Source organism: Ictalurus furcatus, chromosome 7 (genome assembly GCF_023375685.1).
Source record: "Ictalurus furcatus strain D&B chromosome 7, Billie_1.0, whole genome shotgun sequence".
NCBI classification, from domain to species: Eukaryota; Metazoa; Chordata; class Actinopteri; order Siluriformes; family Ictaluridae; genus Ictalurus; species Ictalurus furcatus.
Genome location: NC_071261.1, coordinates 6,628,897 through 6,654,949, shown reverse-complemented (window position 1 = coordinate 6,654,949; position 26,053 = coordinate 6,628,897). Strand labels below are relative to the sequence as shown.

The 26,053-nt window shown below is 45.2% G+C and overlaps 1 protein-coding gene across 7 annotated transcripts in view; it reads left to right on the top strand.

Annotated features, from left to right (window-relative positions):
- rnf220a (ring finger protein 220a) overlaps window positions 1-26,053 on the top strand; it is a 121,552-nt gene that overhangs the window by 69,367 nt on the left and 26,132 nt on the right. For all 7 annotated transcript variants that reach the window (XM_053628033.1, XM_053628037.1, XM_053628031.1 and 4 more), the window contains exon 3: window positions 22,400-22,529. In XM_053628033.1, coding sequence (XP_053484008.1) covers window positions 22,400-22,529 — 130 coding nt within the window. The remainder of the gene's footprint in view (window positions 1-22,399; window positions 22,530-26,053) is intronic.

Here is a 26,053-nt window from a genome sequence, read left to right as displayed (position 1 = left end):
CTGTTTACACTCGTATGCGCATGCCTTAGAGATGCCAGTCAGACTACAACGCGTGTCTTTGGACGGCTGGAGGAAACCGGAGTGCCCGGAGGAAACCCTCGAAGCACGGGGAGGACCTCTAAACTCCGCGCACACAGGGCAGAGGCGAGAATTCAACCCCCAACCCGTCTAATTAAATGAAACTAATTAAAAGTAAAACAAACATGTCTTTTGCTGCTGTTTGAAATAAAGTATATTATTTATAATATCGCAGTCATGTGAATAACGTCGAGCTTAAGTTGTTGCCCTGGTAATGAAACGATACCACACTCTAAACCCTGATGTTACCGGTTCTGGTTCCGGACCAGCAGCATTTTAGTGCTGAAACTAAACCAGTTTTGTTGGACCATGTCATGATGGAAAACCTGTAAAGGATAGAAATTAGGAGTCACCTTTCTGCACCTCATCCTGACATGTACATGCTCATTCTTTTCAGAACTGTCTCACTCGGGCACATTCACCTACACTATTGCTTACAATATCAGACACTTCGAGTGTCACGCTTTGATGTTGGCCCAATCTTACAGACAGACAGACAGACAGACAGACAAGCATGCAGACATGTAGATTTGCCCTTCTCTCCTGGCCTTTCAAATATACTTGAGTTACAAGTGACAGTTGCTGGAAAGCCTGGGCCTCCTCTGATTTTATGCGTTCTAATATTTCCCTGGCCTTTTCCCCCATTATCCCTGACCTTCAGTGGCGCAGCATGCCAGTTGTTGACGCACATGTCAGGGAGCATTGTGGAGAAATGTCATCAGGAAAATGTCCCATCGACTGCTGAAACCGCACACATGCCATGCCACACACCTCCCTCGTAAAAAAAAAAAAAAAAAAAAAGAGAGAGAAAGAGAAAAAGAGAAAGCCTTTGGCATAGGATAATTGGCATAATCATTTGAATTAAGCCTTCTTTTAGATCTCATTTACAGTGATTTGGTTTTTGAGTCTTTACTCCTTGACCTGCTTATTAAAGGTGTTTGGTACATCACCGCTTAAATTAGCCGAATGTACCTTAATTGATTCAATTGTAAAATTACAGCGCAAATATTGCTAGTAAAAAGTATTCTAGACCGGTGCATCCCAGCGACGATGGCGGCGGCAGGAGCCGTTAATGTGGCGTGATTGAAGGCTTAACGGAGTTTAGGCCAACAAGTCTCTCTCTGTCAACACGCTGAGCACTTGAGCCTGCATTAGTCTCTGTCTGTAAATAAACACGTTCACAGATTTCTGCTTCAGGCCTGTCTGACTCTCCCGCTTGCTATTCGTGCTGTGGTTAGAATCTCCATTCTCAATTTCTGGATGTCAGTCGATGGGCTATGAAAAGGAAAAGGGCCGAGTAATAATGTTCTTCGCTGGTTTGATGGCTCGCTTGACATTCCAGGAGGCTGAAACTTTGTGTAAAATTGAAATTGAAAGCGCAAAACTGCGTGCGCTCCTGGTATAAACGTGTTATAAGTTCAAGTGCCGGCTGTGAAGAGATGAAACGACATTCTCCTAGATCCCCCCCCCACACACACACACACACTCCCCCCCCCCACTCCTTTTTTTCTCCTGAGGAGACGAAACTGTCAGCTTGTCAGAGCCACTGCTGATAAGCACCCACTGATTGATTTTTTGATTCTGTCCTGACATCTAGTGTACCCTGTGCTGCACTTCTTCATCTATGATAAAAATGTTGCCTGCGCGCTTTTGTTTGTGCACACAAGGCTGGTGCCTGACTTGTATTATTTGCTAATTTAACGCAGCAGACTAGGATGTTTTTTTTTTTTTTCTTTCATTCTTTCTTTCACAGTGGATCAGGGTGTTCGCAGAGACGTGAATGTTATGAGTCCTTTGAATGGAAACGCGTGAAATACGTCGATATTGAAATATTTAGTGGTTTACGGCATAGCACGATAGCACAGGTACAGTGGTGTTTAATAGGAGGAAAAACTTCACGGTCTCGAACATAAACCGTCAAACGTGACGGCATCCATGACAATATTCGCATGAACGTTGAAGCTTCGGAAGCTGATCTGGGCCGAATAAAGGGCTAAAGCGCCGCTGAGAAGAAGCTAGGGTGAAATACCACTGGCACCACTATCACCAAGTAGTCTATCTTTAACGTAATCTTGGTGTGCTATTATGATAAAAGCAGCAAAAGAAAACAACAGTCTTTCTTAAATACAATTAGGAAACGTTCACCAGTGCGCTACTCCGCCGTCACGATAACTATTAAGCTAGGTATCCTTAAAAATGAGAATTTCCTAGTAGACTACGCGTACTAGGCAGGTGAGTGGCCTTATCAGGGCTGTTCGAGCGTCAGGAGTCAGGAGGCAGAATAACCCTCGCCCCCGCTCCTAATCGTGTTTGCTATTGCTAAATGAGCTGCTCTGGCTAGGTGTGTTAGCGACTAATGAATTTATGACCTGATACGACGAGGCCCAAACACTGGCGAGTGGTCATAAAACAGGAAGGGAAAGAAAAACAGTCATTAACGTTTATTAGGACGGCTTGTCATCTTCAGTGGTTCGGTAGGCGAGTATGGATAGTATTGCACTGATCAATTAATTTTTAATCATCTCAGGAGAGATTATGCAGACTCCCGATGAACTCCAGACTGGCTGGAGTCTGTCAATAAACAGGGCATGGGTCAGACTGCAGTGTGACACACACACATAGACACATAGACACATGCGCCACACTTAGCAACTGTTATTACACCCATTACCTCTCGTTTATTAACCACCAAGCCACAGGAAACTGACACAAGATATGACAAAACCGGCTCAGCCGTTTGGAACTTAATATTTCAGCGCGCTTTTTTTAGTTCTTTAGTTCGAGACAAAGCCTCTCTCTCTCACACACACACCCACACACAACAGCTAACAGGACACTCTTCACTGTCATGCAATTCCCCCTTAAGTGTGGCCACTGTGCTGTTTAAAATCTCCGATTCTTTCTCGCAGAACTGTAGGAAGCAATCGCTGTCGAACACGGTGACACGCACACTTTCCTCCTCACCATAATCTCCTAAGAGCCTGATGGGTAATGGATACTAGCTTAACGCCCGCAGAAAGATGGATGGGTACGAGGAGGAAAAGTTGGGCCTGATGTATGGACTGGCACTCGGGGGATTCGTTCTTGGCGGGCGGCTCTTATGCCAAGCGGTAGGCGCTGGTTAAAAGTTAATAATTTTACCGCCGGAGAGGAGCTCATCCATCATCAGGAGTTTGTTTAGGCAGTGTGGTCAGTGCTGGGCATGCACTGATAAATGGTGATTATAGGGAGGGTTCTGTGCAAGGTGGCTCTGCATGTTTAGTGTGTGTGTGTGTGCGTGTGTGTGTGTGAGCGCTACTGTACACACATATTGTAGCTAGCAGAGCTATCATAATTCACGGGGAAGTGATCTTTGAAGACTAATCTAAGAAGTATTCATGTTGCAGTTTGTCACCGGAAAGGAAAGAGATTTTTCAGTTGTTGTTGTTGTTTATTTATTCGTTTTATTTTATTTTTTATCATCCGGATAATAGATTGCTCTAGCAGCAGGGAGGCGAGGTGACTGGATTTGTGGGATAGATCCGGACTCGTGTTATAATCGTGCAGACATTACGTCTGACGTGCTTCATCACTTGGTTGGACGTCTAGTCAACTCGACTTGCTAGGATTATATCCATTATTTATTTTTGTATTTATTCCCATATTATTATTATTATATATATTTTTTTTATAGAATAGAAACAGGTGGCCAGCATGAGAAGTCTTGATTGTGTTGTAGAGGCCAGTTCTTTTTTTTTTTTCATCAGCTTTCATTAAACTCTCTCTCTCTCTCTCTCTTTCTTTCTTTCTTTCTTTCTTTCTGTGTGTGTGTGTGTGGTGTGTAAGCCTGTATTGGAGGTGGGACTGAGGTGCTCTCAGGGCTGTAAAGGAGCTGCCTCGTCTGGAGGGTTGGAGTGTTAATGACTCAAGGTCAGAGGAGTAAACTGAATGAGAGAGAGCGCGAGAGCGAGAGAGTATGTGAGCCCTAATGTCTTTTTGACCTGCACTAATAATAAAATACATTTTAAAAAACCACTAATATAACATTATTAGTCATATCACGGCTATGTTCCACACTTCCCTACAACTTTCCGCTTTATATTTCTGAAAATATTTCACCATGCCCAAGATATTTATATTACTCCCATGATTTAACACTAGTGCGCTTTACAACGTGGCAAATTCCACAAACTCCACTCATTGAGCTCGCGCTCCTTCTAGCCATGCACCTGTCATGCACTACGTCCCACATCACTCGCTGGGATCATATGAGGTGGAGGTCACCGACCGTCACCCTGCCGCCACCCGCCACCGGCAGGCCGTGCCACCCGCCGCCACACAATCGCCCCTTTGACCACACAGCACAGAGGCACAAAGAGCGTTCTGACTCCAACACAAGGTCGTTTTTTTCATCCTGACTGACGAACACAGACGAACCTGCTGGACGCTTGGACGTCCCTAAACGCTGCGTGATTACAGGAAAGCAGACTTCATGAAGAGTCGACACCGTTTAGAGCTTCTTCTACTCCTGGCAGTAATGAGATGAGTTCAAAAACTTGTGTGTTCAATGAGGGAGAAAACTAAACTCCACACACACACACACACCCAATCACGTTCAGGAATTCGACAGGACTGTGTAGTAATTCATTCCTGAATTTGAACTGATGACATGCTTAACCTGGCTTCACGGCGACTCCGGTATAACACTCCAGTACTAGGGCGCACCAGTACTCCTGAAAAGCGTGTTTAGGACTAAACCAACGTGCCCGAAACGATTAGAACTTCGAACTTTCTACATTTCCATCGCGAGTAAATGTATAATATGACGTATTTATGACCATACGGTACGAGTTGTGTTTATCTATGTCATAGAAATAGTTTCAGAAATGACTTGAGGTCAAGCACTGCAACGTTTACAGTACATATGTGAGAGAGTGTGCATCTTTCACACACGTATATGTGTATGCGAGTGTATATGTGTGGGTGTGGGTGTGTTTTCCAGCTGAATGGTCTGTAATTCAGGCTCGGTGAACTCCCACTGGCCACTGCTGGTTGCTAGACCTGTTGATGGGACGCCTCTGTCACAGCGCCACGGGAGTGATAAATGTCCCTTATCGGCGTCGTCATTGTAATGGCTCCACAACGGGCCGCTGACGGGCCAATGGGCCCGAGTTATCGCCCTGCTCCTGCTGGGGAAGAATACACATCAAGCTGCCAATCAGCCACTCTGAAAATTGCTCTGAGATTTGAGTCCCAAGACAGCAAGCCGACAGCAAAAGCTCTCTCTCTCTCTCTCTCTCTCTCTCTCTCTCTGCCATTACACCGCGCCAATGCCTTCTCAAACCTCTTTTTTTAGCGCTGAAACTCCTAAACACTGTTGTTCCCCTGTCAGGTGACACATGTGGCTTTTTTTTTTTTTTTTTCCACAGGGGAAATAGGCTTGTTTTGGACATAGCAGCATGTTGTAGAAATGAGGCACATCTAGAGCGAGGGAAAGAGACAGTGTGAGAGTGTGAAAAAAAAAAAAAGAGAAAGAGAGATGATAGGAGAGCTGCGAGGTTAATGTGTGAGCATCAGAAGAGCCATTCCAGGCGCTTTGATTTGTATTGATCGTCGTGTTCCTGGTCTAAAGGGGGAATTGGGACTGATGTGTGTCGAAGCAGAGGTTCTCCCCTTCCTTCTGTCACCTCCCTCCTTCCTCCTTCCTCCTTCCTCCTGCGCTCCTCCTCTGCTCCACATCGCTCCCCCTTGCCTCCGGGGCAAACTGACACTGTGTGAATAATGTCCATAATCTGAGAGGTTAAACAGGCAGCCTGCCTCACACGCGCACACACATGCTCCCACACACACACACACACACACACACACACACTGCATCCAAAGTGTAACATCCCCCTCTACTGTTGGAATCTATAAACCACTTGTGAGAGAGAGAGAGAGAGAGAGAGAGATCCAGAAGAGAGATAAGTAGAAGGGATTGAGGTTGTCAGACCCAGGAGGTGCACGGATAAGATCACGACGATGTCCGATGATGACGTGTCACGCGATCGCAGCATGTCCGATCGCACGCCATCTCCATCTTGTTTTTTCGCCGGCCCATGAGAACCCTCAGGCCCTGTTTTTATCGTTCCCACTTCTCCTGATAGGCATCTCCCTCCTCAGCTCCACTCTCCAGCCATTATTAAGCTTTCACTGCTACCCAGCAAGCCACAGAGACAGAGAGGAGCATACTGTATATGACAGCTAATGCTATAGATATGCTGCTGCACTGGAAGGATTAGGTGAGCAGCTCTGCTGTGTGATAGCAGTCCAAGAGCTGTAATGGTGAGGAGGAAAGAAATGAATGGAGAGATTGCATAGACAGAGAATGTGCGCATCCAGGAGTCAAACAGCCAATGCAGCATGAATACTCCAGATATCAGAGATTTTAAAAAGAGAGACACCATGAGGAGGAGAGATCAAAATGAGGTAAAAGAGACAGAAGGAAAACGATCAAAGACAGATGGAGAGAATAGAGAGTTCTCTTCTCTTCTTTCCTTTCCTTTAGATTTCTTTCCTTTCCCTTCCTTTCCTTTCCTTTCCTTTTATTTCTTTCCATTTCTTTCCTTTCATTCCTTTCCATTTCTTTCTTTCCTTTTCTTTCCCTTTCCTTTCCATCTCTTTCATTCTTTTTCTTTCCTTCCTTTCCTTTAATTTCCATTTCTTTCATTTCCTTCTCATTTCTATCATTCCTTTCCTTTATTTTACTTTTCTTTTCATTTCTTTCCTTTTCCTTTCCTTCCCTTTCCATTTCTTTCCAATTCCTTTCCTTTCCATTTCCTATCCCTTTCCTTCCCTTTCCTTCCCTTTCCATTTCCTTTCCTTCCCTTTCCAATTCCTTTCCTTTCCATTTCCTTTCCTTTCCTTCCCTTTCCATTTCTTTCCCTTTCCTTTCCATTTCTTTCCCTTTCCTTCCCTTTCCATTTCCTTTCCTATCCATTTCCTTTCTCTACCTTTTCTTTCCTTCCCTTTCCATTTCCTTTCCTTCCCTTTCCATTTCCTTTCCTTTCCATTTCCTATCCATTTCCTTTCCTTTCCTTCCCTTCCCATTTCCTTCCCTTTCCTTCCCTTTCCAATTCCTTTCCTTTCCATTTCCTATCCATTTCCTTCCCTTTCCATTTCCTTTCCTTCCCTTTCCAATTCCTTTCCTTTCCATTTCCTATCCATTTCCTTTCCTTTCCTTCCCTTTCCTATCCACTTCCTTTCTCTACCTTTTCTTTCCCTTCCTTTCCTTTCCTTTTCTTTCCTTTCCTTTCCCTTCTTTTCCATTTCTTTCAGTCCTTTCCATTCATTTCCTTTTCTTTTACTCCTCTCCCTTCATTTCCTCTCCTCCACTCCACTGTCCTCTCTTCCATTCTCTTTCCTTCAGTATACCTCGACCAGATTTGTGGCTTTTCTTATGGCTGTTAGTGGAGAATAAATCACAGCCCATTGTAGTGAGAGATGTCGGACCAGCAGCGTCGAACCAGATCGTTCCCTCCTGCTCTGCCGTGCTGACCTTTCGGGTCATATTTCTGAGGCTCAGTGCCTCTGACACGCACCTTCTGATGGACAAGAGCGCACGCTCAGTCACAACGCGTTCGTGTCAGGTGCTAAGCAGTAGGGCCTGCGTGATATATTGTACGTTAATCATTATTGCAATATTGACCTTTCGCGACGCAGGAGTCCTCAGTATGCAAATGAGCCTTCTAACAAGACCCAATTTAGTATCTGTTCCGTCCATCTGATCTGCTTCCTGTGGATGTTTTAATACATCGTGGCACTGGTGTGGATGCAGGACAAGCAAAGCGACAACAGGAGACTAATTCCGTGTGCAGAACAACGGGGAAGACGTGCTTTATTTCTTATTGTATCTGCACTGCAGGACAGGTGCTCCAAAAGCAGGAGCGAGAGAGAGAGAGAGAGAGAGAGAGAGAGAGAGAAGGGAGGAGGTTTAGTCTGTAAATGCTTTGTGCAGTGGAGGTGTTAGCCAGTGTCAGCTCACTCCAGAAGCTGACAGATGAGCAGCGGTTAGGAACAGGAAGTCCCTGGCCCTGTAGCCCAGAGGGGGCAAGCACACATGTGTGTGTGACGGATGTTGTACTGCAGAGCCAGGCAGCAGCAGGCGAGCAGACACAGGAGAGTCTCCAGTGACGAATCAATCAGTAGCTCACTTTCTCTTTCCCCCACCTCCTCCTCCCTCTCAGCCTACACCAGAGCTGTGAGAAGACGGATCGCTTTTACCCTGCGTGACACTTCAGCCTGACTTTGAGCCTTAATCTCAGGGACAGAGACAAAGCAAGCACTCCCACCGGAGTGGACGCGACTCCATAATTCCGACTGAGGGTGACGGCAAACTGTGCATTCAACAGGACTTTCAAAGCAAAGAAATCAATGTAGGTTTATGCAAAGTGCAGATTCGCATGAAAAAAAAAAAACCCCAAAAAAACGGACAGACGTGAAGCCAGAAGTGACTGCGGCTAATCGGGCATTGTTAGGCCTCTGCAGCGTTCGATTGATAAGAAATAAATAAGAACTCGCCTACGAAACATCCCTCCAGGCCTCAAAATTGATTGATTGACTGATCCCAGTGTCCTGGTGCAAATGATACCGCAGTGTCTGTTTTAGATTTCATTTTAGAAATGTATTTAAAATAATGACAAAGAATTTTTTTAGCTTCTCGCAGTCCTGAATTAGCCGATTACAGCCAAAATGGTCATCGTGATGCTTCTGATCAATATGAAAATCATGATTATTGACCACAATGATTCATCTAGTAGTTTAGAGATGCAAATAAACAGAGAAAACATAGTTGTTGTTTTTTTTATGTGCCTATACTCCATCCATTTTCTGTACCGCTTATCCTACACCGGGTCAAGGGGAGCTCGACGCCTATCCCAGTCGACTCCGGGGACACCCTGGACGGGTTGCCAACCCATCGCAGGGCACAACTACACACATTCACACACTACAGACAATTTAGAGACGCGAATCAGCCTACAGCGCATGTCTTTGGACCGGCGGAGGAAACCGGAGTACCCGGAGGAAACCCCCGAAGCACTGGGAGAACATGCAAACTCCTCGCGAGCCTTTATTCACAAGCCTGTATTCCTTCAAATCTGTCAGTGAATGACATGACAGTAACACTTAGTGTCAATTATTTCGATTTTAGACACAATTCGAACATAATAAATATGTTAATAAATAACAATGCTTGTTGTTAGCAAATTGGGTCATGTTCGCTAAGCTGACCAGTATTGCAGTCGTAGAGGCTTCTAGAACGAAATCATAATCAATGCTTTAAAATTTTCGCTGCGCAGCCGTAGCAGTTGGAGAAATACACACTTGAATTTGATATTTCGCACGCTATGGTATTTATACACCGTTTACTTTATTATAATTCTTGTGAATATGTTTTATTCAAACACTTGTCGAGTTAACCGCATATAAAAGCTATCACCGGAATGAACCACAAGGTGCATGTATTGACGTAATCTATTCAAACCTGCTCAGAGGACACTGAGCAGCAAAATCCGGACTTTCAAATGGGCTTACAATGTTCTCGTAGCTTCGAATCAAATCCTTTAGAGGATGCCAGAACCTCTTCTGGAATGGACCGCTTGCTGAACGGTCGGTCCGGAATCCCAAAGGACCTGTGGGTTCACACCTGCGTCACAGGTCTTGTCTCGGGAGGTCGACCGTTACACACGCTCTCGCGTTCCCCGTGCGTGCGTACGTCATTGCACACTAAGCGTGAGGCCAGAAGCCAGACCATTTGGCTGTGCTAGATATGATTGATCATCCTCCGCAACAGCACTTTCTCTTGTAACTTTCAAATGATTAAGCCTTTAGAGTGTCCCCATGGGTTTTTTATGGCTCGCCGCTGTAGCAGGATGTGTTCGGCGTAAAAGTCGTTCATTTACTCATCGGCACTGTGTGACTAACTGCTGAGACGGCAGACCCGGAATTAGCAGAGTGAAAGATTAGTGGCTCTATAAAGAAGAGACAGCGAGAGCAATGCGAGAAGACAGGTCCTTTTGTGAATACGCTTGCTATAGCCGTGCGCAGTGTGTAGTGTGTAGTGTTAACCCAGGCACAGGCAGGGGCCCCAGTCGGTGATGACAGCTCCGAGCTGCTCTGTTTAGACGGACCTGTAGCTCTCTCCTCCACATCGCCGTCTGAATTCAATTAACTCCACTGGCTGCTGTTCTGTTGCCATTAGTGCTAATTAGTTAAAACATCAGAGTATAAACAGCAAATTGGCTCTGGTAATTAATTCCCACTCTCCAGCATATGAGAACGAAGAGAGAGAGAGAGAGAGAGGGGCGGAGGGGAGTGTGATGGGGCTGTGCCTTTGCAAAAGGAACCTTGCAGAGGTTATCTGTGGCTTTGTGCTATCAATTATGGTTAGGCGTTATTTGGGAAACAGTGTTTATGTATGTCAGAGAAAGAGATCCCACTAATGGACAGGCAGAAGCCAGCAGCACTTAGTATCGGTTACAGGCTGGAACAAACTGCACTCTGAAACTTAATTGACATTAGCTGCAGATTTTGTTTCTTCACTCTTTTTTTTTGTTTGTTTTTTTTGTCATAAATCTCGACTTTTCTGGTGCAATGTTCTAAGCAGTTGAGCCATCCGAGCTTGAGAGTCCAGTAAAAGATAATTAGTCGTGTTCTATGGGTGGGAAGGATGGCATTAGTCTCTACCATGTCGATCTATCCTTATCCAGAATGTCCGTTAGCCCTGAGGCTTTATTTGCTGCATAGAGTATTCAGAACTTTTTTTTTTTTTTTTTTCCTGATTACCGGGTTCACAAAACTCTTCTACTCAAGGCACTCCACTCGCTTAGCTTCCTGTTACGGATTTAACTGTAATCCGGACGTTCAATGCCTACGAGCAGTGTGTCATGTCATGTGTATACCTTGCTTCAGAATGACACACCTGCACGCCAGTACAGGTCTTCAACTTTTGAAGGGGGATGTCAAAGGTGAGATTTGGTGTGCTGACTCTGTACATGTCCCATTTCAATTGGGTGTTGGGAGCAGGGACCAGGACCAGGGTTGGGAATCGGTGGGTTAATGTGAAGTGTTTCTAGGATCTGACGCTCCCATTAGGGGTCGCTACGGTGGATCGTTGGTCCGCATATTTGATTTGGCACAGGTTTTACCTCCCTGATACAACCCTCCCATTTTATCTGGGCTTGGGACCGGCACCGGGCTTGGGTTCCCCGCACGGGAATCGAAACCAGGCCACGCCCATGAGAGCGTGGGATCCTTAGCCATTAGACCACCAGGGAACTACTCGACGGTACTTTTCAAATACGTTTTGTATGAACTAGCATGAGTGTCCTGCCTTTAAGGTTCTGAATCTTTACACATTGCCTATAAGCACTTGAAGCGCTGCACTCTCGGCTGTCACTCGGAATGAGAGTGTTCCTCAAATAATTAAATGTCAATGTAGATGTCAGGGCTCAGAGTAAAGGCTCTCTTCCATGCTGCGCTATGATTCAAGAAGACTAAAATGCACGAAAATAAGTAGAAAATAAAAATGAATTGCCGAGTCGTAATCATGGTAGTTATTCTTTTTCTATTTAATGATGCTTTTTTCCTGTCCACATTGAAAGATGGTCTGACTGAGAGTTTTGCCAACATGGCAGGGTCTGAGCGGCGCTCTCTTGCTCTGGGTTGTGACCCTACTCCTGCCTGGCCACTAGTCTGAACAGGTTTTCGTTGAAACGTTTCAAATCCATCCATATTTAAGTAGGCCCGATGCCCTCTGCTGCTCCAGCCAGCCTGGCAGGGAGTGCGATTCGTAATGGCTCTTTCCCCCAGGGACGAACTGAGAGCCAGGACCAAGACATACACCACAGCTGGGACTACTGTGAGAGAGAGAGAGAGAGAGAGAGAGAGAGAGAGAGGGAAGCAGGCTAAGCTGGCAGATCTAACCCAGTAGTGTCAGACTCATTTCCTGGGTCAGCGGCTGGGTAATGCTCTATTAATTTGCTCCATTCTCCCCGTGAGGCAAAACTCAATCTCCAGCCGCGGCAAACTGCTGTACCAAGCGCAAGGTGATTGATTGAATAAACAGCTGTCACTACTGTGAGCACCCACACCCTCCAAACACAAGCACTCATCTGAACACCACCCCCTCAGTCCACATGCACACTGAATACAAGCTCCTGAGACAGCACTTGGACACTTCCGGGAGCGCCTCGCCGCACACGGGCCGCTCCGGCCTCGGGAAAAAGTCCTCCCCGTCATTTCCATTTTTCACATAATGCCGTCTCCTCCCCTCCGTTAACCTGCTATATGCGCCGCTGAATCTTGTTTGTGCTGGAAGAGCGCCACTCTCCCGTAAAGGAGAGCCTCGTGCCGATTACAGGGATCACACACACACATCATCGTTAGCAAAACACTCCGCCTCTCGCGTTCACGGCTCCATCCCCGCTCGCCTCTTGACTCGCTGCTGCATGATTGCATCTGCCTATTTAAACATGTGAGAGAGCGCGCGCGTGATCAGCTTTGAGCTGGGGTGTGTGCGGCTGTTATTAAACAGCACAATGCATCACTGTCAGTGGCACGTGGCCTCGCTAGACCTGATGCTAACGCAGGCGCTCAGTGGGCACAACATGAGGTCGACCTCGTTCCATTTCATCAGACATTCTCTGGAAGGAGGAATGATGCCTTATTCCTCTCCTTTTGTACCCTTTTCTCATCCTTCCTCCTTTCTCTCCATTCCTCATGTCCCCTATTTCCCCTTGTCTCCGTTCATCCTTTCCTCTCTTCCCCACCTTTTCTATTTTCCCGTATATCCGCTGGCCAACTTTTTGCTTTTCTGCTCTTTCGCTTCTCATCCACTCGTCCATTTTCCTCATTTCCTCTTGCCTTTTCCTTTTCTTTTCCTCTCTTTTCTCCCCATCTCTGCGTTGCCTCCGTTTCCTCTTCGCCTCTCAGTCCTTTCCCTTCCCTTTCCACCACTATATCCATTCTACTCCTCCTTTCCTGTTGTCCTCCTCTCTCCCATATGTATTCTTCCCTCCTTCTCTCTTGCTCCTTTCCTCTATTACCTCTTATCCTTTTCTCCCTCCTCATCTAATTTATATTGTTACTTGCATGCGTTTTCCTCTTCCTTTCCTCTCCTCTTTACATTTACCCATCAGCCCTTCCGCCCTATTTCTCTCCTCAATTTCTTTTCATCTTATTATTATTTTTTTTTATTTTTCCTCTCCTTTCTTCTTCCTTTCTCTCCACTACCACTAACTCTGTATCCTCAGAGTCCAACCTGTTTAATATCGCCACGGCTCGACATAAAGAGAATTTCTTTCTCTCACTTTCACACACACACACACACACACACACACACACACACACACACAAACACCTGCTCTAATTCCCTTCCCTTTGTGCAGAGCATTCTTATTTGGCGTTATGGAGATGACTCGTGGCGTCTCACCTTGAGTTGATTTAAGAAGGTGCCGAGCCAAAGAATGAAGGTTGACAGGCCCGCTGGATTTATTTGATTGTGCATATGAAGCAGTGTCATTTTAGCAGCAGAAGATGAGAGCTGAGAGGAGGAGGAGGAGGAGGAGGAGGAGGAGGGTGTACAGCCGGAGGTATGTAGAAGAAGAAGAAGAAGAAGAAGAAAGGAGGGGGTTCTCTGAAAGAGAAATAAGTAAGAAGAAGAAGAAGAAGAAGGCCATTCACGAATCAAATCGAATTGCTCTTATCGGGCGTTATTTGAAGACGTTATCGGGGCAGGGTAATGCGTTTACGTGCGGTAAGGGGCTGAGAGATTTCACTGTTTACTGATGTTGGCATGTTTAGTGGCGGAGGAGAGGGAGGGAGGGAGGGAGGGAGGCAGGGAAGGAGGGATGAGTGGAGACAGGGCAGGGAGGTGTAAACGCTGTATGCATGTCAGGAAAACCTATTTAGGATGAATAGAAAGCAGAAAGGAGATGCAACAGGGTGCGCAGGAACAGGAAGCGACCGGCTTCTTCAAGGACACAGGCAAGTGCTCATCGTTCAGGTGTTCAGACGTGATCAACAATAAAGTCTCGTGTACATACGTCTATGTAACCAGACCTACAGTAATGATTCGTCTTATAGCCTTAGAAGTCCGTACATCTCGTATCCATAGAAGTGATAGCATCTAAACGCAAGAGAACATAGAAAGGAACGTGAAGTACGCTTGACGTGAGGCCGAATGTGTGCGATAGTGGTTAAGACTCATTGATACGACTCAGGTCAGATGTGAGACAGTGCGGGAGGAGTCCCTCCAAACGTCCAGCTGCTGTGGTGAGCTGAAAGCCTTTCCGGAAAGCAAGGTTGTCCAGTATACCTATATAACAGTTGGACAGGAGCGTATTATTTTTCTCATTGATTAACGCTGATTCTTGAACTCAATCAGCTGGTTAATAGTTAGGCTTGACACACACACCTTTAATCCGTCCGACCAACATGATGATTTCTTACATTTGACCGAGTTTAACTACTAACTTCTGTATCTCGATGTTTGTTTAGCGAGCGTTTGGTAATAACAGACAGTCTTCCAATCCTTCAAAATGCCAGTCCAATCACCTTCCTCAGCTGAGACAACTCAAACGCAGAAACCCGCGAAAGCCTCGTCTCTGCCGGAACATTTTATTTCAACAGCCAATCGCACACGTTCGCATATTACTACATCCTGGCTACTACGCCTCCTATAGTAAATACCTTGTTGCCTCGTTGGCTCGATAGCCTACCAATAGAAGTAGAAAGTACAAAAGTAGAACTCAATATTCAACGGTCCAGGCTCTCAGTAGCACTTCTGGGAAAAAGAAAACAGTTGTAGTTCAGCCATTAAACACAAAGTGTGCTTGTTGAGACAGGGATTATACTGTACATGGCATGTAGCATGGAGGACGAACGTTCAAGAAAAGATGAAAACTACAATCCCAGTGCTAGCTTTTCACTCTGTGAAGTTACATACAAGCTTTGGAATGATACTCGCAGAGACTGTGTGTAGGTATGTGTGTGTGTGTGTGTGTGTGTGTGTGTGTGTGTGTGTGTGCGCGCACTCTTGCCTGCACATGTGTACCTACCCGGCACAGCCACGCTGTTAACACAGAAAGATTTCAAAAGGCTCCTGCAACTCCCTCTGTGCCCATTAGCAGAGGCTTTGTTCTCTCGCCAGTGCGTTAAGAGGACCACTCGATTCTGCTTAGTGAACACACACCTGGCACACACACACACACACACACACACTGCAAGCTCTTGCAAACAACCAAACCAGACGACGGCAGTAAAGCTATTCAGCGAATGAATCCACCGCATGTTATAAGCCTGCTTTTTTAAAAGCCTATTAGCATCATCCTAAGACCAAGTGTGTGCCATGAGATATTTTTTATATCTTGTAAAATTATACCTTCTATTCTCCAACACGGCGCTATATCCCGACGTACAAGGTTTTCTTTTACTTTTACATCGATTTTTTTTTTTTTTTTCATCAGCACAGACAGTTTAGATCTACAGCGTGCAGTTTTTATGGACAGATATATTAGTGTATTTTTTTAAACAAACGGTTCGAGTTATGCTGCTAAATGAGCGTAGAGACAGACCGCTTACAGTCCCAGAGCTACTCGTGGCTGGCTGCCAGCCGCCTAGGAAGAGTGTGTTTGATTCAGCTTCTGTCAAGAAAGATTTTTTTTTTCTTCTTTTTTTTTTTTTAACACAGCGGCTCATAAAACAACTTGTAAGGAGTGTAAGAGTGAGCCGGAGAGAGAAGTGCTACATCGTAGAACAGCTGGCAACCGCTGGACGCTGCGCTTCCATCCAAGACAACTAAAGCTTCCGTTGCCAGAGAGAATATTAGCCAGCCAAGAATATTAGCATACACTACATTGCTCGTCCAGTATGTAATTGTGCTCCGAGAGAGGTTACGGAGAGGTTAGTGGTGATGAAAGTGCTTTTAATAATTAGGGGACATCTAAGGCTGAAAGCCGCGAGGCCCGCTCTGACCCTCATTAGCTGCGCTATCCGACTCGAGGTCCGGGTGAAGAGACCCGATAAAGGGTTCCGATAAAGTCTCACCAAGATTAAAAAGAGAGAGCGGGAGACAGAGAGCGAGAGCGCAAGAGATGAGATGATCCATCTTGGCGCATTAGAGAAAATCAGGCCTGCACTCAGTCACAGCTGTCAAAAGCACATCTCTCTCTCTCTCGTTTGCTGTCAGTGTGTCTCTCCCACCTGCTCTGTCTCTCTCCCTCAGCATGGCATTTAGGTGAGGAATCTCAGCACTAAAAAGTTCTGTCAGTCCTATTTCCTTGTTATTGGCCCTCTCTGCACGCTGGTCCCGGCGGTCCCACAGATTAAACGGAGGCCCTGCCGCCATGCCGCGCAGGAGGGCATCCCACATTAATCATCTTTAAAGCGCTGACAAGCGCCGTGCGCCAGAATCCCCTCCTCTATTCCTCCGTCCGCTGGATTTATCTCTCTGTCTGCTACCGGCCATCAGTCACCTGGGAGAGAGAGAGAGAAAGAGAGAGAGAGAGAGAGAGAGAGAGAGAGAGCGCAAGTGAGAGAGGGAAAAGGTAGGATGTCTGGTAAGGAGGAAGAATGATTAAAAGAAAGGGACAGGAGGGGAAAAAATGGAGGCAAGAGAAACACAACGTTTTACCTCAGCTTTAGGAACAGCTTTAGCAGCTGAATGTTAGTCTAGTGCTAATACCAGCAAGTGCTAACACCAAATCTGTGACTGTGTTGGCGCTCACTGCTTAGTTGGTCCCCCATGACGTCATAAATACTCCCTGAAATTGTCCACATATTTTCTACGTGGATTATCATAATAATCCGCCAGACTGTAACGGATTGAAAACATCACGGCTAATTGTTTGCTAAAGCTAGCTAGCTTGGGTTTAAATAGGCTAGCTACCCTTACAACAAGGGGTGTTCATTTCAGTGTGTTAGCTAGCCAGCTAGCTATTGTAGATACAAGCTTCCTAAAACAGCACTGTAAACTTGGCTACACAAATTTATTTTTAGAGGTTGCTGGCTAGCTTAGGAGCTAGGAATACCATCACTCAAAAATGTAGTTTTCAATTCATTAAGGTATTAAATAGTTACACAAAGAGGTTATATTTGTGGTAGCTAAACATGACTAAGATGATAACCTAGATAGCTAGCTAGTTTAGCATTTCGATTCTGTTGTACGAATGACAAAATGTCAGAAAAGAAGTTTTATGTGCTAGGGCGAAGGATAATGCTGTCTGTATGCAGTTTTGGGTTGTGGTGGAAGTGAGGTGAGTGTGTGTGTGTGTGTGTGTGTGTGTGTGTGTGTGTTTATGTGTGTTAGCCTAATGCTTTTCCTATATACAGAGGTATTACGTGTGTGCTACTGGTGTTCACAGCCTCCCCTGAGAGGATTGACTAATAGAGACAGCGAATGATTAATCATTTCTCCCCTGCGAGAAGCACACACACCTAACCCTTCCTAAAGAGTATGCAGACCCACGTACTTTGCCACACATGCACCATTAGTCTGCGGCTGACGTTTCATCAGTCTGTGTATTGATGGATAGGTGAGTCAGCATATTTCTCCTTCAATGAGGTGTTCTGATATCAGATTTGCCAGCTGTGTGTCCTGACACACACTCCTGTGTTCTATAATCATTACAATCGCTAGAATCACCACAGCCTCTGGCTTTGCACCAGGGTTCAGAATCACAATTACTGGACGGAATTTAAATCGATAGAAGTTTCTTTCTCGTTGTACGTATAGCACCATTCTAATGTATAAAGCTTCCTTTAAGGAAAAAAAAAAAAAGGTTAAAATAATGCATAAATGAATAATCAAGCCTCCACAGGGTCCGATCAAATCACAAAATGAATAGGGAACTTGTCGTTTAATGCGCAAACGTCAATTAAGACACAGTTATGTATTAACTAGAGATGCACCGATACTAAATTTCTCAGCCGATACCGATAACCGATTATTCCGAGTGATATCGGCCGATACCGATACCGATAGTTCTGCCTTTTATACATTCTTATAAATGAATAATAATTAATTCCACAATTCTGAAAGAAATGCAAATGAAAACTCTCCATTTCAACAAGTTGTTTGACAGTAACTGGTCTCATAAACATTAACACATGACTCTAATGAACATGAACACATGAACTCGATTCTGAAGATTAAAGTAAGATCATTAACTTATTGAATGTTATTAATTCATATGAACATTGACTGAATTGTAAAAATCCTCCTGTTTAGTCTCACATTCACTCTCCACAAACACAAGCATTTCTACTTCATCATTAAACATCAAACTGTAATATATAATATCAACTTTTTATATATTATCATTCACTGGATATGAAATATGCGACTCTACAAATATATTCTCCTGTGCAATATATACTTTTTTGTCGACTCATCTTCATTTAAATCTTCCAGCGGCGTACTGGAGCTTTAATTCAGCGTCAGCAGCGCGGCAAAAAATAAAATCAGACTCAACGCTGAAACTCCCGCTTCACTGCTGCAGCGTCCGGTGTTAAATATTATCAGTGCAGAGATTACAGAGATTACAAACTGCAGTTTTGTCCTCATTCCACACAAGAGACATCTTCTTTACACACAGCACGAATTCGACGTTTTCCCGCCCTCTTCTGATTGACAGGATACAATCCGCCCTGCTCATCGGATGTGTTTAAACACACGTGTTAGCCTACGTCGGTGCATCTCTAGTATCAACCCAACAAAAATAAATAAATCATGATCGCCATTAATACATAAAAAATGAATTGTCCATTGTTCGTTGTTACAAAGCAGCACTGTGACTCCAGTGCCTACAATGTTTGCTTGTAACAATGCAAAGGACCATCAAACATCGCTCCTCAGTGTGTGTGTGTGTGTGTTCAGTGTGACAGGTGACAGGGAGGTGGTTAAGGGTGTGACAGTCGCTCGACCAAGCTATCAGGACTCCATTACCGAGCCTATTGATTGTGTACGGATGAATTAAAGAACCCGATTCGAAAGGCATACCTTCATTGTCTTCACCCCCACACACACATACACACACACACATCCATGTGAACTGGTAACTCCATGAACATCACATCATACACATCATCACCGCCGGTTCATCAAGCTTCCTGTCATGTCGGGCGCAGGAGAAAATTCGGTTCATGCGAAGCAGCGTGTCCAGCCTACAGTATATTTACCTCCATTTTACATGCAAAATATCAAAATGTCTAAATATATGTTGTGGAGAAAAAGAAGAACGTAGCACCTCCTCTCCAAATGTAAAGAGCGCCATCGGCTGCTGAGTTAGATCGGGCCTGGGCTTGTTTATTCTTGCAGACGGTGATTGCTTTGGCACGACTCGCATTATCTTGTCAGGGCAATAAAGCTGACCACTGTGGAGCCTGGACATGAAACAAGAGCCGAGCAGAAGAAGACATCAAGAGCCAAAGGGGAGGAGACACAGAGAGAGAGAGAGAGAGAGACAGAAGGAAAGAAAGAAGGAAGGTGACAAGGACTGTACAAGATAAAAAGATCATACAACGTCAACCAAATGGGACACCGTGGCATACAGAAAAGAAAGATGATAAATAAGAGGAGTTTAAAAAAAAAAGTAGAAAGGGGAGACAACACTTTGGTAAATGAATACAGAGAGAAGATTAGAAATAGATGTGCGGGATACTGCAGGAAAGAGAGAGAGAGAGAGAGAGAGAGAGAGGGAGGAGAAAGAGAGAAACAGAGGTGCATGGGATTGTAATCGATTACCTATTTTTCAAAGTCACTTAAAGTGTCCAGAGCACAGGGCCGTTAAGTAGTAGTGCCGGGGAATAGGGTTTGAGTATGCGGCAACACGACTGGGGAGCGCAGAGAGAGAGAGAGAGAGAGAGAGAGAGAGAGAGAGGTGGGGAGATTATTGGGGCAAGTTGGCATGATAACATTGACCCTGCTTGCTTCTCACTGATGGATCTGTGCTCTTGCAGGAAATAGTTCTGACAGGCCAATATGTGTGCGGGGAGATGTGCCCCCAGAGGCAGCCTTCCACGCATCTATGTGTCTGCGTGTGTGGAAGCGTGTGCATGGACGTGTGGGCGTGTGGGAGGGGAGTGTTACTGATCCATCACCCACTCAAACAGTAAACACATCATGTGAAGACAAACACAACAATGTCCTCTGAAGTCAAGGACACGTTCAGACTGAGCTCTGGGCTTTATATAGAGAGTGGTTGGATTACAGATACTCACCGTGTGTGTGTGTGTGTGTGTGTGTGTGTGTGAGAGAGAGAGAGAGAGAGACAGAATGAGACAACTCCTCTCCTGGGTGATCTCATCATTTAAATAAAAAGTGACCTCTTTAACTGATAGCCCTGATAGACGATAAGCTTTCTGCTCATCTAGATTACACACTTTACTTGGCATTCACACACACTTTCCACGGTCACGTGCCATTCGAAACCGCATTTATCATTTCGCATTGATGTACTCTGTGAAAGCGCGCACTGTGTAGTTCGCAGCCGTTATCTTTATATCCATTATAAACAAAGACGTATCGCCATCCGAGCTGGATCCAGACAAACACAATTAACTCCAGCCTTTCCGGTTATTCCCATTGATTTACGGTTGCGCATGTGAGCCGCAGGTGGCCACAAAAACAAGTCCTTTACTTCCTGTTTGTGGTTACGCAGGGTGTGTATGGGATGAGGTAAGCACCTATCTGGCTAGTACACTCTAGTCTGTTCATAATGTCCAGTCCATCCAGGATGTCCTGTTTTGGGGGCAGACCCATTGTCCTGGCCGATAAAAATAGCCGCTCTGATTGGCCGAGTCCAGATGCGAGAGGAGCGAGAGACAGCCGAGCGGGACCGGAAGTCTCAGAGTCATGCTAAAGGCTTTCGGGTTTATTTTTACACTTTGAGATCATGAACTGAGTTTTATATACAAGGCGTGAGTTCATACAGTGCACACGCGTTCAGCGTGCCAAGCCCACACAGGTGGCTACTGCACGGTTATTATAGATCCGAGCTTTTTAAAACCCTCATTTGTAATCCAGTTCATTTTAGTGTCACTTCTATTCAAATCTGTTTTTTTTTTTGTTTTTTTTATTTCATTCATTCATTCATGTTCAGTAACCACACTATCCTGATAATGTGCTTAAAATGTGTACTGCATATGTTCTTTTTGTTTCAGTTTTCATTCCATTGACTGTATTTTTTTTTTTATTTTAGAATTTTTTTTTTTAAACTCTTACTGAGCATGCTGCAGGTGCAACATTTAAGTTGGTGAGGTTTTTTTTTTCTTTTCTTTTTTTTTTTTCCGGAACGATTTTTGGCACTGTCGCAGCATATTATTAGAAAACAGGAATGTAGGCCTTCGTTAAAATCAAAATATTCCCACATCGCGCTCCCTTCCTGCCAGCTGCTATTTTCCACAATAAATTGTATGTTGAATGTGCGCGGAAAAAATGAAAACGGAAATTAGTTCACATCTGCTTTATATTTTTTAATTTCAGGGTTTTTTTTTTGGGGGGGGGGGGTTTCTTTTCCAATAACTATTATAACTCTGGTCTATACGCACACACACATTATGAGAACAAAACAACACATTTGTTTATCCTATTTATAACAGATTTGCTTCTGCATTGGTGATGATGATTGATATTATGATCATACCGGCCTTTACTAAACACCATACACATGCACATACTGTGGGTGAGAAATATATGAACTGCGTAAATAAAGTATATATATATATATATACAATTGAGGAATGTAATGTGGAAAGTGCATTCTTTTAGCTTGTATTGTGTCAGAGTGGTGTGGAAGTCACCGGAAACTGAGCTTATGAAGTGAAGTGGAGATGCTGTAGAGAGTCGGTGAGGTGCAGTAAGTTAGCAGCTCCTCTCGGGCTGCTGGGCTGACTGAGCTCGCCTCTGCTATAATGAGGGAACTGGAGACAGGAGGCCGAGGGTGACGGATTCTCCTGCTACTGAAATCCGAGCCACTTAATCCACGAGCTGCACACACACACACAATACCCTGAGCAAGCCACAGCGCTCACCCCTGCCCTTCAACACACACACACACACACACACACACACACACACAACTCTCACTTACACTTTTCCTCATCTTCAGTCTCCCTGTTGTGCAAATCAGATTCAAATACTGTGCTGCTTGACTGGTTTGGCAATGGGAAGAACATTTCAAGTATGTTTGAGAAGTTTTCATGTAGGTCACTTCACTATTGTTGGATTTCGCTCTTGACTCTCTCTCTCTCTCTCTCTCTCTCTCTCTCTCTCTCTCTCTCTTTCTCTCTCTTTCCCTCTCAGGCAAGAAGAAGGTGTCTCTGTATGACAGCCAGGCTCCCATCTGCCCTATCTGCCAGGTTCTGCTGCGTCCTGGAGAGCTGCAGGAGCACATGGAGCAGGAGATGGAGAGGCTCACCCATTTGCACATCAGGTAGACACATATCTCCCGTACAGCACATTCTACTACTCTACGATGTGAGCTTTCAGGTCTGACAGCGAGATCCAACCTGCTCTTGACCTAATGGCTCAGCTAGTCTTGAAGCCCATCTCTCATAAATCAGCCTCGGTGCTGTCATGGCTTTGGAGCTTGGCCAGGTTAAGCATGTGGAGTGGATCAGAGAGATCCGTACAGCCTGCCATCGCTCACCGTGGTCGCCTCTTTGACACAACATGACAGTCGGCAACGCGTGACGCTTCAGCTGACAATGAACTCCCAGCTAACTCGGGGCTAAAACAATCTGCGCTTCCTATGCAGCTGCAAGTGCTTCCTCTGCTGTATCATTCCTTCTTTGTCAAACAGGAAACCTCAGTCCATATGCTGCATTCCGAGTTAAGCCTGTATTGTTAGGGATGAGAGTTCTAAGCAGACATGTGTATGAGTGCTGTCTCCAGCATGAGCGCTAGTTATCCATCACATGCCAGTGATGAGTTAGGGTTTAATAATTCATAAAGGGCAGCGCGTTGCCATCCATGTTGCCAATTTGGACAGCGGGGGTTATTTAAGGAAATGCCGTCATCACTACTCGGTAGATGCTGCAGAGTGTCATTGAGCCATGATTTAGTCTGGCTTGCTCTGCTCTCCTTGACCTCTATGGTTACAAGTTATAAGGCTGCCATCATTTGAACACAATGTCCATTTTACCCTATGTTGGTCCTACTGCCAGTTCCCAGGCTCTAGCAGTTCTTCCATATTGCATGACAGCTCAAAGGTCAAAGACTACATTTCCTTCCTCTGAGACATGTGAAGCAAGCTGCTTGATCTTTTTCTTTATTATTTTTTTTTCAAACTGCTGCTCATGCACCGCTATAGCATAGCTGGATAGAGACGTATAGCCACAGCGTTCTTTGGATTCCCAGTAAACGATGGCTCAGGATTCTGGGAATCTCAAGTTCTCCCAGTTATAAGGTAAACGCTTTCACAAACTTTTTCCACACTCCCGAACCCCCCCCCCCCACCCCCACCACCACCACACACACACTCCTTGAAAAAGCAACGATTGCACTATTGCAATAGAACCGGAGCCCATATGAAGGATTAAGAACCATTCGCAAACAAAAACTAGAAGCTGTGGATAAATTCACTTTCGTTTGTTAAACCGTACAAATATCATTATTCCTCGTATTCATTATGTTCGTTAGGAATGGTGTAATTAATAGGGCTTTTTTAGATTAGGACATACCATATAACTTCGCACGACGCTCAATGTAAAAACGACAGAGATCCTTTCGCGTGTTGATCCACAGCAGCAGCCACCTCTTTCTCCTCCAAGCCTGTGCCTGCACACACACACTCACACACACACAAACGCCCACACACACTCACACAGATCATTGAAAGTGACATGGCAAATTTGTGGCAATTTGTAGTAAATCTCCCTTTAATGATACCGTTTCATTCAGCAGCAAATGAGAATGGAGTGCATGTAAAATGGAGAAGGCTATTTAAGATGTAGCATTAGGCAGATGTCTGGATGGATGTGGGTGAGCGTGTCTGAGATTGGGACTGCCAGATTTCTCACCCCCCGCCCCCCACCCACCGCCCTCCTGTGTTACTTCTCTTTTGCCTTAGCGTGTTCCTCCGCTTCCTCGTGTATGGAAATGGGAATCCATCATGCCCTTTGCACATCAGCCTGCACACAGCAATCTACATTACACCCCCCCCTCCCCCCCACACACCTCCCAGATGCTCCCAAACCCCTCCACCTAATCAATTTGCCACCAACCGAGCGAGGGAGAGCAGGGTGGAAAACGGTACCAAAAGCAATCTTTATCTCTAGTGTACAACCCCCAACCCCACCCCACCCCACCCCAGTCGTCGACTGGTATTTATTCAATTTTCAACACCTCCCTTGCGCACTCAAGCCTCGTCTTCCTCTCTCTCTCTCTCTCTCCGTCTCTCTGACAATCAAAGCATGAGCTTGCTTCATCCGGAAAGTGTTTTCTGGAGACCCAGTAGCCTGGAATTAATTCTGGTCTACGACTGCGGCACTGATAAAAAGAAACGCATTCTTATAGATTTGTCATCTTCCCACTGCTGAACCTTTTATAGCCGTAGCCGGGGTTCCTTTTTTTCTCTCCCTTTTCCTTATTTTCATCTTTGTTCCGGTGTCTCGTTAGCGAAAGCCAACTCAGCCTCTATGTGTCTCCTCTGTTCCTTCTGTCCCTGGCTTTGTCGCTCATATCAAAATGGGCTGACAGGACAGACTGAAAGCTCGCGCTGATGTGTTCGCACGACATTCCCTCCGACGCAGCAGCCGTGACGCGGGAAAAAGTGTCTCCAGCCCTCCTTCTGCATCTCCCGATCTGTCTGTCTCCGTGTTTCCTTTCATCTTTTCTCTATGCTCTTCCCTCCCAGCCCCTTCTCTGTCTCTCTCTCTCTCTCTCTCACTGTCTCACTCTCACATAGCTGTCACTTTGACAACAGGGCCTCAACATTGCCTCTCCTTGTTTTCTCTCTCTGGCAGTGATGGCTGCCTCTTCAAAAGTCATTCTCTCTCATTGTCACCATGCAGGGGGAAGCAGTAAAGAACAAGGAATAAAAATCTCCCGCACATGACACATAGCGTACCCCCCACTGCCCCCGTTGTTTTGAAGAGGTGTGAGACAGGGCCTGATGCTCTTGTTGTGTCTGTAAAGTTGCCTTTTAGGTACACAGATTCTTCATCGTTTCAATATATAATATAGCAAAGTAAAATAAAAAGAGGATAAAGAGCTCTGGATAGTTAAGCGTTCTTATCGTCTCTTCTGAGTTCTTTTTGGGGGAAAAAGCAAACACTTTTATGAGGTGAAACCGTGAAGGGTTTCTCATAATCTCTCCCTCTCTTTACCTCCCTCTCCATCTCTTCTTCTGTCGAGCCACACATGATTTTATGGAGATGCCAGTGATCCTGACACTGATCCACCCGGATCCTGATGCCCTACCTTGAAGTACCATGGAAATGGTTTTGGACCTCATTTCCACATGGACGTTCTCGCTGTGGTTGCTGGGACTACGGTTGCAGCGATGGCCTTGGGACCTCAATTACCACATGCAGTTTTACACTCAGGTCTCCTTTAGTGAACAGTGGACTAGTTCAACAAACAGACGTCATATAAACACCATAACGAACTTTCCTTTACTTTCACACTATCCGCTGTTACCCAGATGAGGACGGGTTCCCTTCTGAGTCTGGTTCCTCTCAAGGTTTCTTCCTCATATCATCTTAGGGAGTTTTTCCCTCACCACCGTCTCCACCGTCTCGCTCAATAGGGATAAATTCATAAAACACACTTAAAATCTCCATCCTGTGTTTATACGTTTCCGTAAAGCTGCTTTGAGACAATAACTGTTGTTAAAAGCGCCATACAAATAAAACTGAATCGAATTGAATTAAGAGAGTACGAAGCAATAGACACTTTTTTTTGGAGAGAGGAGGCAGGACAGAGTTCATCTGTGGTACCGTTTAAATCTGCATC